The 12,896-nt window shown below is 54.5% G+C and overlaps 2 protein-coding genes across 3 annotated transcripts; both read left to right on the top strand.

The window, feature by feature from the left end:
- Positions 1 to 741: 741 nt before the first annotated feature.
- Positions 742 to 5,950, top strand: SPATA24 (spermatogenesis associated 24). 2 transcript variants are annotated; one of them, XM_029942024.1, is made up of 6 exons: positions 742 to 923; positions 2,109 to 2,174; positions 2,390 to 2,520; positions 2,607 to 2,677; positions 5,585 to 5,687; positions 5,780 to 5,950. In XM_029942024.1, the coding sequence occupies exons 1-6, from the start codon at positions 807 to 809 to the stop codon at positions 5,922 to 5,924; spliced, it is 633 nt and encodes a 210-aa protein (XP_029797884.1). In that variant the 5' UTR covers positions 742 to 806; the 3' UTR covers positions 5,925 to 5,950. The 2 variants fall into 2 exon arrangements, with proteins under 2 accessions (XP_029797884.1, XP_029797885.1); XM_029942025.1 differs by having other exon boundaries at positions 746 to 923; positions 5,795 to 5,950.
- Positions 5,951 to 7,705: 1,755 nt separating this feature from the next.
- On the top strand, positions 7,706 to 12,279 carry PROB1 (proline rich basic protein 1). The gene has a single exon (XM_029942015.1). It carries the CDS (start codon positions 7,717 to 7,719, stop codon positions 10,780 to 10,782), a length of 3,066 nt encoding a protein of 1,021 aa, XP_029797875.1. The 5' UTR covers positions 7,706 to 7,716; the 3' UTR covers positions 10,783 to 12,279.
- Positions 12,280 to 12,896: the final 617 nt, after the last annotated feature.

The following is a 12,896-nucleotide window of genomic DNA, read 5'->3' as shown; positions in this document are numbered from 1 at the left end:
AATAGTGAATACTCAGTAAATATTAGCTCTGATTTTTCCTAAGCTTATTTAATCTTATTTGGGTTTTGAAAAAAGCCCTCAATGGAGTTGTGTGATCACTTTATCCTTGTCTACCTCGGTTCTCCGTGTTTTTCATGCCCCTCTTCAGTTCTCCTGATTTCTTTAGGGCCGTCCCCAACACCTTGACATGGTGGCACATGGCTCCAGTGTGGCTGCCAACAACCAGGTATCAGACTTTGAGGACTCTTATCTTGGCTGAGGCCACTCTCCTTTTTGGTCCTCGCCTCCCTTCATTGCTTGGGTTCAGATCGCCTAAATACTAAGTGTATTCGTACTTGTAAAAAAAAAAAAAATCACAGAAGGCTGGAGCCTCATACTCTGGGTTAAATCTAGAGATTAGGGTGGGAGAATGAGGCCTGTTACATTAAAAATGTAGGGGTTGCCTTAACTGGCTCTTGCTTCACAGGTCTTGCAGTTTAACAGGCCCTGGGATAAGGCTGAAGGCCCTTGTCTGAGTGAAGTCTGTTCACTAAGCCGGGCCCCGCCTTCTCCTTATGAGGAACACAAGCTGAAACAGGTGTGCAAATAAACTATGAACTTAAATCCTTAATGGTTATTAGAAGTTCCTCCACCGCAAGCTGCGCTTTTAAGAGAGTGGCTCCTTTAAGAGGCGGGCCCCATCCCCCTAATAAAGTCCCCGCCCCCCGGTTGCCAGGGTGCTCTATGGCGTCGCATTCTCATTGGTGGACGTCGGTGGGTGAGGCGCCCAGAGACCCGCATTTCCAACGAGCTGGCCGGGGGGAAAGATGGCGACGCCCCTCGGGTGGTCGCAGGGGGGGTCAGGATCAGTGTGTCTCGCTTTCGATCAACTGCGGGACGTGGTCGAATCTCAGGAGGAACTGATTCACCAGCTGAGGAATGTGGTATGTAGCCAGAAGAGCTGGGGGGACGGGGGAGGCCGGAAGGACACCAAAATGGAGGGGGCGGGGCCAGACCCTGTCCCGATGCCAGTGCGAGCTTAGAGCACGTTGCCAATGGCGTCATCAGGAGAAGGCGGGCCCGGATGTGTTCCGCCTGGTAGGGGTGGAACCAAAAAGGGGCAAGGTCTTCAAGATTATTTTCCAGGTAATTTAAATCAAAATTAAGTTGTTTTCCACTCGCTGTCTGGTTGTATAAGGCCTGGTAGATGTATCCCCGTGTATTCACTGCGTCTCACTTTCCCCATTTCTAATTGGAGATGACTTCATTGGCTTCCCAGGGGTTCTCAGATGCAGATATTGCAAATATAACGTGTTTTCTATTGTGGCTATCCCCTCCCTAGTGTCTAATACAGCGCCATTTGGAGTGCAATAAGCACAGCTTTGTTCCTTGCACATGTTAACTTAAGGGCCTGCAACCCCTTTATGTCCCTTTGCTTTTGTCTTCTCAGTCAAACCCTAGTTCATAAGTGCAAAGCATTGGAGCCACAAATTACCTGGACAGGCATGGTAAAATCCTGGACAGCTGAAGTTCATGGTTTTTCTGTTTTTATTTTCCATCTTGATAAGAGAGCTGAGAGATATCTCCATCTCAGAAACAAAACTAACTTAATATCTATTTCTCACTCTAATGGGTGTATGCAACTCTAGGCTGTCAATTCCCTGCAATTTCCCGAGGATACCCAGCTCTTCTTTGCAGCTGGCCTTTGCATATATATTCTCACCATCTGGAACACTTTCCTGTTCCACCCCCTCTCCTTGCCCACCCCTGTTTAGCAGTCAGAGCTCATGTCTGACGACCTCTTTTCTAGAAGCAGGTCTGAACCTTCCCCAGGCCAAGGGCCTCCTCTGGCCACCACAGCCCTATGTGCTTCTCCATCATAGCATACACCATGTTAGAAGTACTGGCCATGGGCTATCTCTTACTTATATCAAACTGGTTGCTCCTCGAGGACAGGACCTAGAGCTGAGCCTCTGTGAATCTTATGGAACCAAGTTCTCCCTGTTCAGAGCCCAAGTCTCCTCCTAGGTGCCCTGGGTATCATCCCATTGTCTAACCTTGGTCCTAGTCCCTAGAGAGTTCCCTTCCACTCCAGCCCCCGGCCCTCCCTGAGCCAGGCTCTGTTGCAGATGGTTCTCCAGGAGGAAAATTTTGTCAGTAAAGAAGAGTTCCAGGCAGTGGAGAAGAAGCTGGTGGTAAGTAATGACCTCCTGATCTTCCCCCATTTCCTGGGATTTCCCTGTGGATGGGCACATTTATTATTGGCCTCTGAAAGCCTTCAGCCCCAGTAGTGAGGACAAAATCTTCCTGTGCCCTGGCTTCTATGTGCCTGTCTGAGAAATGGAGCTTGTTAAGGGAACCTAGGAGACCTAGGGTGGCTCGGGGGTAATGAGGTGCTTCTGCTCTGCAGGAAGAGAAAGCTGCCCATGCCAAGACCAAGGCCCTCCTGGCCAAGGAAGAGGAGAAGTTGCAGTTTGCCCTTGGAGAGGTAGAGGTACTATCTAAACAGCTGGAGAAAGAGAAGCTGGCTTTTGAAAAGGCGTGAGTGGACCTTGGTAGGGGAGTGAAGGGTTGGGGGTCCAGTCTGCCTGTCAGCTTTCCCACCCTCTCTTATCTTCTCCACCCAGGCTCTCCAGTGTCAAGTGCAGAGCCCTGCAGGAATCCAGTAAGAAGGACCAGCTCATCACCAAGTGCAATGGTAGGCGGGAGGCCCGTGCTCCCCCCCACGCTTACATACATGGGCTCTTCCCTAACAGCCCAGTGCCTGTGTCCAGGGCAGGGTTTCACCCCAACTTCTACCCCCGGCTGAGGACACCAGGAGGCCCAGGCGGGCCACACCGTCGCAAAGGCCTTCAGGTACCAGGCAGGCCACGGAAATAAGGGAAGCAGTTGGTGTACCATATTCTTCATGGCCATAAAGGAACGGGCTTGCTCCCATTTTTCTTGAAACATATGACCTTCTTAGTCCACGTTTTGTTTTCCCACTTTTGATGGATATTAGAAATAGTGTCCTTTACTCATAACTGTTACAAGAGGAACAACAGGGCAAACAGAGTCCTATCTGGGAGCTGACGCTTAGGGACTCAGTAGGGAGGAGTGGGGACAGTGGGGACTGTGGCGTCAGGAAGAGCCGTGCCCCCTCTCAAGGGCTTAGCGCCTCTGCTGTGGGAATGGGGGCCCAGTATTTTCAGATCCTTAAAAAAGAAACTCAAAGCCAGTTTTTAATGGACATTTTTCTGACTTTTTAGTATTGTAACTGATTTAGAAATTGTAAAACTATCGTACAGGCCAAGTATAATATGTCTATAGGCCATTAGTTTTCATCTCTGCTCTGTGCAGATGGATGCGGCCCCTTGTAGGCTCAGTTGGTGCCATGAGCTGTGGGACACTTTGTGTCAGCCACCCAGTGTCCCTAGATCTCCAAAACCCCTTTCAGTTTTCCCAGAACACTAAATTCCCCTTACCTAGTTTAAGGAACAGATCTGAATTCCACATGCAACATCTGGTTCATACATTGCAGCAGATTCTGGGTAGGCCAGAGCCCAGAGCCCAACTCCAAAAGAGATTCAGGGTCCCTCCTGATGGGCTACCTGAAGTCTTGGGCACCCTGTACACACCTATCCAGCCCTCTCTCTCCCTTGGTGAGTCCTCTCACTAGTAAGATGCCAGCAAGCTGATAGCTTGATCTGACTAAGTGGGCTGACAGGTCTCATGGCTCTTTGACGAAGGGCTCTCAGTAGGGCCTCCTGGGACAGTCACTGCCTCCATACCCAAGGCTACCAGACTCCATTCCTTCCTCTCTCTCTGCCTATCCCCATAACTTCACTAAAAGAAACCTAGAGTTTTTTCATGGTGGTACTAGAGCATTTCCTAGAGATTAGCCAAGACCACAGTGTTCTGCATCTGCTTGTAGAAGGTGTGTGTGTGTGTTTGTGTGTGTGTGTGTGTGTGTATGCAATGGGCATGGACCCTGGCTGCCTCCTCCCAGAATATCCCAGACCCCTCCAGTGGGACACAAACCCTAACCTGAGCAAATCTCATGACCTGAGCCTCCCTTGGCCTGTGCCCTCCCTACCGCTCAACCTCCCTTTAGGTGGTTTTAGTTGTTTTTCACACTTAAATGGTTTCTTATTTTTCTCAAAGGGATTTTCTAACCATTCTCTCAGTGGGTGCTATTTATTTTAAATTTATCTCTAATTTATTTTAAAAGATTCACATAAATTTCTGATGCCTTTTCCCAAAAGAACTCCACAAACAATCTGCATGACATGGGAGAGAAGATACAATAGGTCCAGTGAGCTCAATGACCCAGTGAGCTCATTTTCATTCTCTTCCTTCTCCTGGGTCTTTGTCTCCTCTTTCCTATGCTGTGCCTTAACTTTACCAAATCTTCTCTTTTGAAACCTTAAATATTTCAGTATTTATACATTTTTTTTAGAGCTTATGTTCTAGTTAATGTTAGTCCAATCTTTAAAGGCAGTGGGATTTTCTTCCTAGGGGGATCAGAATTTTCCAGGGCTCCCTAAGGGACAATTTATTTAAATGAAGCACACACCCCCCCCTTCCCTACAACCTCCTTTGATTTTGATGCAAGATACAAAAATCATCCTTGCATCTAATGAGCACTTAATTTGGGGTAAGCTTTGTCACCACTATCTTCCTGGGTCCTCCTCACCGTCCTCTGCTGCCCCTGTCCCCATATTACAGATGAGGAAATGGGTCTAGAAAAGGAGGCAACTTGCCCAAAGTGGCAATACTGTCTCATCAATATTAACACTTTGATGTTGAAACATCACCTTCTGTTCTCTGATCAGTTCCTGAGTCTTAACTCTCTTTCAGGAGCTGCCTGCTTGAGGGCAGGGACTCTGTCTTCTCTCCTGAAGCCCTAGCACAGGCTGGGCATCCAGCTGGCCCTCAGTAGGTCTGGTTGGATTAAGATGACTGAACTAAGTGATGTTTCTAAGTCCCAAGCCCCCAGAGGATATCCTTACTGTTCATTCATTTCACAAATTTACTGTCAACCTTCTATGTGCCAGGTACGATTTTAGGCCTTAGGGTTAAAGCAATAAATTTAAATAATATTTATCCTTGTGGATTTCATTGCTACAAATCCTAGTAGAGAAGAAAAGTGAGTAAAATATGTGGTATATTAGCTATAAGTGCTAAGAAGAAAAAGAAAGTAGGAAAAGGGGATAGGAACTATTGGGAGAGGCTGTACTTTAGACTAGGAAGGGTCTTGCCAAGGAGGTGATATCTGTAAAAATCGGCAGGAGTTAGGGGCAGGAGCCATTTATCCTCCTGCCTTTGGGCAGCACTGACTCTCTCTCTCCAGAGGCCTTTTCTTGCTCTCATGTGAGTCACCTGGTCCAGAATAGAGTTGTGAAGTCATTGACACATTCAGCAGACATTATGCTGCTCAGCCACCATCCTGTCAAATCTCCATAAGGAATTCATTCTTACTAAGGTGTTAACAGCTACTTGTGGAGAACCCCTTGGGTGGGGAGAGCCAAGTTCTGAAAAGACCCATAAGGGAATGAATGCCTTATCTCAGGAAGGAGCCCTTCGGATAGGAACCACGCCTCCTCCCTGCCTCTCTCCCCCACAGAAATTGAGTCTCACATTATAAAGCAAGAAGATATACTTAATGGCAAAGAGAATGAGATTAAGGAGTTGCAGCAAGTTATCAGCCAGCAGAAACAGATCTTCAGGTGAGGGGTCTGGGCCAGGCTGGGGGTTGTCGATGGAAGTGGGGAACCAGCTCTCTGGCCCCTACCCTAGACTGTCCCCAGTCTATGCCCAGCCGGCTCCATTGCAGGAATCACATGTCTGACTACCGAATCCAGAAGCAGCAGGAGAACTACATGGCCCAAGTGCTGGACCAGAAGCATAAGAAAACCTCCGGGACGCGTCAGGCCCGGAGCCACCAGCGTCCCAGGGAAAAATAAAATTGTTGTCACTTTCCTGTTCTGTAGCTTAATGCCTGACCTCTGCCTTCTCTGCTATGGGGGTCCCATCCCTTACCCTTTCTATCCCTGTGGGTTTCCACCCCTGTCACATCAGGCCTCACCAGTGGCCTGACTCCTGGGCCTTCCTGACAGAGGGAGAATCAAGTTACCAGGGACTGGGTGGGCGACAAGCCTTGGACCACCACCTTTCAGGCACCCCCTTGGCTCAGAAAAAGATGCTGCTCAAGTCTCCAGCCCCTGCCACTTCCCTCCCTCCCTTGGATAGTAGGGGGAGGGAAAGTGTGGGGGTGTAGCAGAGGGGAGAACTACTTTGTTGTCTAATAGGCACTGTCCTTCCTACTCTTGGTATTTAATCCCTCCCTATGTAAACAGCTCTGGTTACCCCTGGATACCTGTAAACACCCCACCCCACTCCCAGTGCCTTGGTAAATTTAACTCTCCCAACTTGGCTATAGAGCTGGAAGGGCTGTGTGTATGTGTGAGTGAAGTCCTGACCATAGACATCAAAGACCATGGGTTCCAGGACCACAGTGAATTCGGGAAATCAATGTCCATCATATAACAAAAATGTTATGCCTGTGAATCACACTTGCATCTTCTTACACGTCCTTTAAACAGAAGCTCAAGTCTTCACAAAGGGAAGAAAGGGAAAAGGACAATGCTGTCTATTTTTAAGGTGGGGAAAGTCTGTGAAGGGTCTAGGACTTGCTCAAGTTGCTTATGTGGGGCTAGATGATAGGCAGGCTTGATCCTTTCATAAGCCATCTCTGATGGCAAGGTGATCATGGGGACACACTCAGGCAGGGGACCCACTCAGAGGCTGAGTCAGATTTGTCAAGTCTAGCCTGACCTGGGTCAGTGTGAGGATGAATACAGTGGGGCTGGGTGTGCTGGTGCTTTTGCTCCAAGGCCAGCTGGGGCCTGAATCATAGGAGGAACTTGAAGCAAGAAGTTTAAGGGTAAATGATGCCCATTGTCATTGTCCCAGGACTATGACAGGTGGTGGCTCCTTCCCCACTAGTGCCTGCCCCCAGGGTGAGTCCTGAGGTGGTGGGGACTGGAGTGGGCCTTTGTAAATGCTTGGAAGAGATCAGAGCTCTTTCGCCTCAGACAGTCTTTAGACAGGGGCCACAGCTACCCCAGACATTCCTGAGAGACCCTACATCAGCATCCAGGGCTTGTTCTAGGTGCCAAGCAGTCTGGGAATGCTAGAGCTGTCCACTCCAGCTCCTTCCATGAAAAGCAATGGGTCCAGCCAGGGAAAGCACCTTCCTGAGACCCTAGCACAACTGTTGGAGTCAGGGGAGTCCCCCAAGCAATGTTTTCCCATAAAAGATTGTGGGCTGATGGGCTCACAAGATCTGAGTTGCCTGGCCTGAAATCCTGGTCCTGGCCTCCTGGCTCACATTCTGATCCACACCACCATGGTGCTTGTCAGGCATGACCCTGCTCAGCCTGTTTCTTAGCCTGTGAGGAGTGGAGATGGGCCTAGCCCCTGGCTTCAAGTTGCACACCTGCTTTTCCCTCACCTTCATGTCAGCCAAAGCTTGGAGAGCGACCATAGTCCTCTGGCCCGCGCCAGAAGAGAAAACTGGAAAGGTATAGCCCAGGGCTCTCCTGCTGGCGACGCCACCGATTCTCCAGCGGCCGCGGCCGCTTTAAGGCGCGGTGACCCTCACGACACCCGCGGGCGGGGCGGGGACAGTGCGGGCGTCCGCGGCACCGGCGGAGGCTAACGTGAGGGAGGTAGTGCGCGGCGTCCAGCCCCACCATGCTGACCGCTCTCGCACCGCGAGCCCTGCCTGGGCTCTCAGGACAGCTGTCTGCGGCCCCCGCCCGGCGCCAGGACTCCTCCGGTTCGTCAGGCTCCTACCACACGGCTCCGGGTTCTCCAGAGCCCCCAGACGTTGGGCCGGACGCGGAGTGCCGGGCGAATTGGCCCGGGGTGGCCCCTGCGCTGGGGGCGGGCGCGCAGCCTCGCCTGTCCGTCAGCGCCCAGAATAGCCGCCAGCAGCTCAGGACCGGCTCGGGTTTCCCGCGAGGCCCGGGCTCCCGCCCGCGGCCACCCCAGCCCCAGCTGCGCGTGCTGCCGTCGGGGGAGATGGAAGTCATCTTCGGCGCCGGGGCCCTGTTCAACCGCTCCGACGCGGCGGATAGCGAGGTGCAACAGCTCACCGCTGGAGCTTTCCGCAGCCTCTCTCCGCCCGGGCCCGCGACTCCTGCTCGCGCAACACTGACGCCCCAGGCCCCCGACGGTGGCTCCCGCTGGGCCACTTACCTGGAGCTGAGGCCCCGTGGGCCAAGTCCTGGGACACCAGCGCAGTTCGAGTGTGTGGAGGTGGCGCTGGAGGAGAGTGCCGAGCCCTCCAGGCCCCGGACTGTGCCCAAGCGTCAGATTGAACTGCGCCCTCGACCCCGGAGCCCTCCGCGGGAGGCGGGCGCGCAGCGCCCCCGACTGCTTCTGCGCACTGGCTCCCTGGACGAGTCGCTGGGCCGCCTGCAGGAAGCCGCGGGCCTAGTGCAGACAGCACTGGCCAGAAAACTAAGCCCTGCGGCCCCTGTCCGGAGCAGCGCCAACTTCGAGCCCACGGGGCGGCCAGAGTGTGCGACCCGGGAAACGGCCCGCAGTACCCGAAAGGTCCTAGAGGAGGCCAGGTCTCGGCCACCCCGCGTGCACAACAGTTCAGCTTCTCCCAGGGCACCACGGCCGTGGCCTAGCCTCAGAGAGCGCGCAATCCGGCGTGATAAACCCGCGCCGGGGACCGAGCCTCTGGGTCCGGTTAGTTCCAGTATCTTCCTGCAGTCAGGGGAGAAGATTCAGGAAGCGCACAATCAGGAACTCAAGGCTCGGTTCTCGCGAGAGACTCTGGATCGAACCATCCTGAGGGCACCATCTCCGCCTTTTGAGTCTAGGGATCCCGGAGAGGTTCCGAATAAGGCTCGGAGGCCTAGGAGCTCTTCCCCGCTGTGGCAGGCTCCAAATGGGACCATACAGGGTCCTCACTGCCCGTCCCCCCAGAATCTGCCCACGTGGAATCGAGCTATTCGGAGAGTAAGTAGCCCGTCGTTCCCCGAGGCATCCTCTGCCAGGGGAAATCAGGATCCTGCTATCGAAGAAACTGTCAGCAGAAGCAGCCCTTCCCCACCGACCTGTTTTCAGTGGAATCAGGGTGTTGCCAGGACAAGAAGCCCATCCCCCGAAGCTCTTAACCTATGGGAGGTTCCGAAACCGGCAGCTAGGAATATCGTAGAGGGCAGTAGGAGTCTGTCCCCGCCGGCCTTGTCCTCACTGGAGGCTCCAGATCGTACTAATGGGACTTGGAACCCAGCTCCTCAAGAGACGTGGGATCCCACATTGCAGGGCTCATCGATAGTACCTACGTCGGAAGCTCTAAATGGGATAGGACAGGAGGAGCTGGCGCTGCCTAGACCGTCCGTACCCAGGGCTCCCGAGCTCACCGAGACAGAGAGTCAGCCTACGCGGGAGGTGCGGAATCTTGCCTTCCGAGGCAGTCAGCCGTCGCCAGAAGTGGCTGCCCCCGAGCTGCCCCTCGGTCGTCTCGTGGGCAGCCAGGATGCCGATGCGCACCGGGAAGTCTCGGGCCCTGGAGAAGAAGCCTCGGGACGACCGCGCGTGGCCATTCCGCGGCCCCGCGACGTGCGCAAGATGGTGAAGACCACGTACGCACCAAGCTTTCCAGCGGGAACACCAGGTTCGGGGCTGCCTGTGCCTCCTGCGGAGTCCCGAGGGGAGGAGGGCGGCTCATCCAAGACACAAGAGTTCCAGGTGCTGGAGTCCCCATCTCCAGCTCACTACACTTCTGTTTATCTCAAGGACTTTCTGCCAGTCGTGACGCACCGCTATGAACCCCCAGAGCCGTCCCCAGACACAGTCCCCCGGGATGCTTCGCAGCCTAACGGGGTCCTGAGGCGGAGAGCAGAGAACAGCACGGCGAAACCCTTCGCGCGCACTGAGATCCGCCTGCCTGGTGCACTGGCCTTGGGCCGCCGTCCGGAGGGAACCGGGGGAGTCCTGGTGCGCGGTTCTGGCGTAGGGAACCGGGACGCGGAGACCCAGCGTCTAGTCCCTGACGGCGAGGGGCGGACCAGCCCTCTAGGAGGCGCTCGCATCTCACCTCAGCAGTCGCCCATAGGGCCCGCCGGGCCCCAACCACCCAGACCACCCTGTCCCAGCTCCCCTCAGGCGAACCCTAGCTTGAGTCCTGGGATAGCGCCCAAACTGGAGACGCCTCGTGTGGCCCCCGAGACCGCGACTGCGGCCCAGTTGTCTCTCCCGCGGGAGCCCCAGGCGTTGACAGGCAGAACGGCCCCGCCCCAGCCCCGCGCTGCGTCAGCGCCACCGATGGACCGGTCCCCAGAGGGCCCCTTCCAGGGGGCGCGCAAGTCACCTGGGACCGCGTACCCGGGGAAGGTCCTGGTGGACCCCGAGAGCGGCCGATACTACTTTGTGGAAGCGCCGCGGCAGCCTCGGCTACGGTTGCTCTTCGACCCCGAGAGCGGGCAATATGTAGAGGTGCTGCTGCCGCCATCGCCCCCGGGGCCACCACGCCGCGTCTACACCCCGCTGGCCCTGGGCTCCGGCCTCTACCCGCCCGCCTATGGGCCTATCTCCAGCCTCTCGATGCCGCCATCCCCAGGCCCGCCAGCCTTCAGCGGCCCCCAGCTACCCTGGGCCTCCGAGGCGGGGCACCTGGACGGGATGTACTACCTGCCAGTGAGTGGAACCCCCAGCCCCGCCCCGCCTCTGCTCCTCTGTGCTCCACCCAACAGCTCAGGTTCTGCCCAGCCCGGCAAGCGGTCCTTGTTCCCAGTGTGAGACCTGATCCCTCATGGTATTGGGGAATGTTGATAGCCTTGGAGGTTGTGGCATCCAGTCCCCTGCCCTTCTTTCTTTCTGTCACCTCTTTTACTCATCCCATCCACTCTTCAGATCGGAAGTTACCTTCAGAGAATGTATCTGAGACTTTGGGACTGATGGAGCTGGTGGAACTCAGAAAGTGGCTGCTTACTTCCTCCCCAACAAAATTGTATACTCCTTTCCCAAGCATTCCCAGAGTGTGGTGTGTTTGTGTGTGTGTAAAAGCGAGGGGTCTCAAGAGTTGTTTCCAGGAGCCAAGTTGAAGGGCTGTGGGGGTTCACTAGGGGCAACAAGAAATAGGAGCCGCAGAGGACTGGGCTGCTCCCCAAGGTAGTGCACTGTCTGTCCCTCCCTGAATGGTGGACCCAGCTGAGGTGGAACAGGCTAGTGAGCACTGATGGGATGGAAGGGGGACTCTGGCTAGCAACTCTGTTATTCTTTGGAAGAGGATATGAGCCTTGGCCTGGGAGGCTGTGTGGGAAAGTGGCTAGTGCAGCCCCGGGGCCAGGCAGGGTCTGAGAAGGGAGGCTATGGAGACAGCAGGTGGAGACAGAGCAGGGAAGTAATATGGAAGTGCTTATGGTTATGGACAGTCAGCCTGGGGAAGGAGGGTAGGTGAGGAGGCGGCTGTAGTCTGCAGCTGGAAGCCCCGCCTCTTATCCTCCCCTCAACCTCTGCATCTGACTTGGCTTCTCTAAGCCCTCAGAGCTGAGCTGGCTCATCCTAGGGCCAGGAGTGGAGGGCTCATGCTATCCCCACCCAGGGTGGGAAGCAGATAAGTGAATCATCAGGAAGGACTTACAAGCAGAGGATAGTTGAGCCTCTTGACAGTTCTGGGTTCTGGGTGTAATGGAGGATGAATTAGGGCTGGCAGTAAAAGGGATGCCCCTGGGCTTGGGGTGAGGGCAGGGACAGAGACCTGGAGCCTCAGCTGGTTCAACTGCCTCAGTAACAGTTGTGGCAACCATGCCCAGAGAGGGGGCGGCTCTGCAGGCTGGGCATAGCAAGGAAGGGCCTGTGTTCTAATTGCCCTGAGATTGTAGGATTCTCTGAGGAGGCCTGAGAGAGATGAGTGGAGTAGGAGGTGCTTTGCATGGGGGTCTGTGTGAGTTCTGAGCTTGAACTGGTGGAAGCTTGTTGAACTGATAAGTGATGTGATGAGTTTGTGGAAGAAGAGTTCCCAATAAAAGCAGTTGTTAGGGACAGAGATCGATGCCTTACTTAAGTTCCAGGCCTCTGAGGGGTCTGGATCCCTTGAAGTCTGCCTGCCTGCCTCTCTGCCTTGGACTGGAAGCTGACCAGGAGAACTATGAGTCATAATAACCTGAACATCTTCTCATGGCCAGAGATGCTGGTTCTGATGGCATGGAGGGCCCTGGGCCGCTCCCGGTCCCCTCACCTCATCCTGGTGTGCAATAAATCGCTGACCCAATGAGCCATGATGGTCGGAATGAATGGTGTAAGTTGTCTGATTTCTGATTTCCTGCCACGACCCCTAACACCCCCCTATAATGCTCTCTTCCATGCCTGGCTATGGCTCTAGGGCTCAGGGAAGAAACCCATGTGTGTCTTTCATGTGCTGTGGCATGCTTGCCTCAGCAAACTTACCTCCCAGGGAGGGCGCCCAAGGCTGACAACTATGCCTGTGGCCTCATTCCTCCTGGTGGCAGAGTGGCCAGTGGCTTTGGGGTCAATCAGGTTTGGGTTCCAATTTCAGTATGGCCCTTGTAGCTGTATGGTCTTGGATTTGTCACCTCTCTCTGAGTTTTCATGTGCTCATAAAAATGACACTAATCAAGCACCTCTTCCCCCAAGAGTGCCCACTGAGTTGCCAGAGCCCAGGATATGGGAGATTTCGGCTCCCGTGTGTCCTTGCCCAGGCTCAGCCCCGCTTCTATGTCATTGCTCTTTCTCTGTGAAATGGAGCTGAGTTGGCTGGAGCAAGGATCCCACTAGAGGAGGTGCACACGTGGCATCTTCAGGCCCCTGGGGGAAGGGAGAGAGAGGGAGGGGTGAGGTGTTGGTTCCCCATTGGTTGGGTCAGGAGTTCCGGGGAGGCCCCCACTGCACAC

The sequence above is a fragment of the Suricata suricatta genome, chromosome 6 (assembly GCF_006229205.1).
Source record: "Suricata suricatta isolate VVHF042 chromosome 6, meerkat_22Aug2017_6uvM2_HiC, whole genome shotgun sequence".
Taxonomy (NCBI): domain Eukaryota; kingdom Metazoa; phylum Chordata; class Mammalia; order Carnivora; family Herpestidae; genus Suricata; species Suricata suricatta.
Note: the sequence above shows the minus strand (reverse complement) of the source record. Positions and strands in the feature narration are given on the sequence as shown.

Excerpts from the sequence above, each read along its gene's own strand:
- SPATA24 (XM_029942024.1), top strand. The coding sequence starts at position 807 with ATGGCGACGCCCCTCGGGTGGTCGCAGGGGGGGTCAGGATCAGTGTGT. Across the intron at positions 2,521-2,606 it reads AAGCTGGCTTTTGAAAAGGC|GCTCTCCAGTGTCAAGTGCA; the intron begins GTGAGTGGACCT and ends TTCTCCACCCAG. Across the intron at positions 2,678-5,584 it reads GCTCATCACCAAGTGCAATG|AAATTGAGTCTCACATTATA; the intron begins GTAGGCGGGAGG and ends TCTCCCCCACAG.
- PROB1 (XM_029942015.1), top strand. The coding sequence starts at position 7,717 with ATGCTGACCGCTCTCGCACCGCGAGCCCTGCCTGGGCTCTCAGGACAG.